Source organism: Geospiza fortis, unplaced genomic scaffold (assembly GCF_000277835.1).
Source record: "Geospiza fortis unplaced genomic scaffold, GeoFor_1.0 scaffold12, whole genome shotgun sequence".
NCBI lineage: Eukaryota > Metazoa > Chordata > Aves > Passeriformes > Thraupidae > Geospiza > Geospiza fortis.
In genome coordinates, this window is record NW_005054323.1 from 3,149,918 (window position 1) to 3,153,396 (window position 3,479).

Below are 3,479 nucleotides of genomic sequence, written 5' to 3' on the forward strand. Positions count from 1 at the left end.
AATTCTTGAGAATTGACATAAACTTTCAAAAAGCATCAAGTTCTACACTTTTATGTAATATTTCTGTAATATCTAAAATGCACCAGTTTTGTCTTTCCACACACAGTTTACTAACATACAAATATTTCTTAGAATTTTATGTAATTATCAGATGTTCAGCAGATAAGATCAGCTATGCCTTATTAAACAGACATTTATAGTACCTTTTGCTTCACTGTAATCTAACACAGTCTCGGTACCATCATACTAATGTGCAGGTATTTTTCCTAGAAGAAAGTAGTCTATTCAACTAGAACAAAACTTCAAACTACTAAAAATAAAGATTATTTTTTTTTAAATTAAAGAATAACTTCTGTGGTTTTCTATTCCAGACTAAAATACAGAAAAAGTCCTTTCAAAGCAGGTTATTTGTTAGACATTCTAGCAAGAGTGTTTTGTACATATCTGTGATTTCATCACCTGTTTTCAGCATACTGAAAGTAAGGAGTGCCAGAGCGTCCTTGAATTGAACTCCTGAATCAATGAGTGTTTTGTCATGCTGGGGATGGAAACTTCCAAGGAACTGGCTAAAATGCTACTAGTTTTACTACATGTCACTCTTTTCTGAGTCAGCTCTTGAATATTTCACCGAGTCTGGTGTAACCAGAATTTCCAGTTTGGTCGGGACAGCTCTAAAATATGCCAGTATCCAGCAGATAAGGTTCTGCTATTTTTCCACACCACATGAAGGAAACAAGATATTCCTGCTCTCACCTTAAGCCTTGCATAGGAATGCAGGCTTTTGCAGCACAGTGGTAAGAGACAGGGACTCTGGCACAGGCTTGTGATGTGATACTGCAAAACAAGATGAACAGAGTATGTTTTACTCTGCATTAAATATTTGTTAGTATGATGAGTCCTCAAAGCTTATGTTCAGTTAGGCAACCTGACATGGGCCCTACACAGGTGACATAACACGTGCTTTCTTTTCTTCATTCTGGTTTCTGTGGCTGTAGAAAAAAAGAAAAATACTTTTCACTGACAATAACTGTAGCTAAAGTAGCATAAGTAGGGAACAGAAGTTCTTCCCTAGCTGCCTGAAATAGGACCTGAGTTTTCTCCCTGGAAGTAGGAATTCTCAAATAGTTCTTCATTTGACTGACAATGCTAAAAGAAATGTTCCATCACTAAAATTTGATTATGTTTTTGGAATAAACATGTCTACTAACTCTACTAAATTTTAGTAGAGTTTACTATAAATGTCAGTAGAAGTAATTAAATTCTACTTAAGATCCACCCCTCTCTCCAATATGAACAGTATACTTAATAACAAAAGAAAAATGAGGACATGGTATGAAGGATGGCTAGTATTTTAGCTGGATCATGGCAGCCCATCATGATTACTGATAAAAATTATTCATGTTACAACTGTTTGAGAGAATGAGATAGAAGTCGTCAGCAAGACTTCTGTGAAATTACTGAACCACATAGTTCTTAAACAAATACTTCCTTGACTTAGTAATTCTCAAGGTCTTCTCAGTTACTGAGTAGGTTTTGCGCAAACCTACAGACGCCGAAAAAGAAGTCACTGCATGCCATCGTGTGGATATCACAAGAACAGCAGCATCTGTTCTGAAAAGATGGATTCGTTAAAAAAAAAAAAAAAAGGCGTGGGGACAAGGGGGAAGAAGGGAAGAACACAAATGTGTATGTCCTTGAATACAAATATCGTGAGGAAACTCATTCCAGAAAATAGAGGGGTTTTGTTTTCGTTTCTTGCTTTTCAGTTAAAATAAACTAGCAGGGCTAATGGCTGTGGGGCCACACTGTCAACTGTTCATGGTCTGTCATTGGTTAAGCAACTAGGCAATGACTTCCAAGACACTTCCATTACAAAACCTTTAAACACCCTTTGCATCATTATTCTCTACCCACGCAGAGACAGCAGAACAGAATTGACCGGCTAGCAGCATACTTAGGATACCTTCCACTTTTTTTTTTCTTACATACATACCATCAGGACTCTGTTGCGAGCTCCAGCTACACATATGGTCATTTTCTAAGACAGTCAAAGCTACTCAAGATGAAGTAATGAATTTAAATGTTATTATGAAAAAGATGATGGGAATTGAGAAAAATGAAAGAAGGAGAGAAGAGGATAAGTTTGAGGCAAAATCACTTAGATTTTTTTTACCTTCTTATATAAAACAGCTTGTGTCCACAGCTTCCATGAAAAGTCAGTGCTTCATAATATGATATATAAGTCCATTTCTCCAAACAATTCCAATTTTAAAAAGTTATGTACTTGGAACACAACTAAACACACTAAACACACTAAACACACTAAACACAACTAAATACAAGCCATAGATGTTCATATTGCTTTTCCACATTAAAAAAATAACAAACCAAATTAGAGGTAAGTCCTGAAATATTTTTATGGCTCATATCAAACTGTTGAAATTATAAACTGTTCTAGAAGGGGGGGAAAAAAAGAAAGTGCCAATTCACCTCAGGATTTTTCTGGATGGTGTTTCTGGATAACAGTTATATGTTTAAAGACAAATATGTTTTTGTGCAGCACAGCAGTGCCGAATGAGACCCCAGAACTCAAATGGCCTATAGTATCACTGATACAAAGAGACTGCTGGTGGGCTGGCTGTTCTGTAGTTTACCAAGATTATGGGTATCTTTCACATAATACTATTTAGAACTCATGCCACCTCAAATTTATTTAAGTTGGATCAGGCAGGGCAATAGAAAAAAAAAGTGCTAATTATCTAAATACATTAATAAGCTATATCAACGTGAAGAGACAGGAAGTGAAGGAAGAGAAATGCTCATGTAAGTCTTCATTTTCCTCGGAGCGAACACAGAATGAGCGCTGCTGTCTTGGTGCTTTTTTTCCAAAGGAGACCCCTGCACTAGCAGCGGTAGTGGCAGAAGGGGAGACGTGAGCATGTCGGTAAAAGCAGAGGTTGGGGGAAAATAGTTTGGGTTTTTGGTTTGATTTTAGTTTAGTTTGCTGTTTGGGTTTGGTTGTTTGGATTATTGCTTTTGTTTTAAGCAAGGAACTGCAGTTCGCTGGGGCATGTCAAAAAAAGACAGCTTTCCTGAATGTCTGCTGTGCACTGAAGCATTTTTTCTTTTCTGAGCGAAAAGGCAAATCCAGGGCTACCAAGGGAGCAACAATCCCCATCTACAAGCGTGGACGCGGGGTGCAAGCTGCAGCCTTTCAGGGGAGAGGGTCGGGCTATGGCAGCTGCAGCAGAGCAGTCGCAGCAGTCACGGCCCAGACCCAGCTGCCCTCGGGGGGGTGACGAAACGCTCGGGCAGGAGCGAAGGGGCAGGGCGCTTTGTCACTGACGGGTGACAGCACCCCGCTGCGCACGGAGAAGCGGCCCGCCCTCAGCAGGCACCGCCCGCCCCGCTGCGGCCGGGTCCCCGGCGAGGGAGGGCACACTGGGCATGCGGCGCGGGCACGTCCACTCGGTAGGGTG

At 40.0% G+C, this 3,479-nt stretch overlaps 1 protein-coding gene across 1 annotated transcript in view; it reads left to right on the forward strand.

The window, feature by feature from the left end:
• The first annotated feature begins 2,938 nt into the window (after window positions 1-2,938).
• The window catches only part of RFK (riboflavin kinase), a 7,384-nt gene continuing 6,843 nt past the window's right edge, over window positions 2,939-3,479 (forward strand). Inside the window, exons 1-2 of the mRNA XM_014306941.2 lie at window positions 2,939-2,944; window positions 3,135-3,295. Coding sequence (XP_014162416.1) covers window positions 2,939-2,944; window positions 3,135-3,295 — 167 coding nt within the window. The remainder of the gene's footprint in view (window positions 2,945-3,134; window positions 3,296-3,479) is intronic.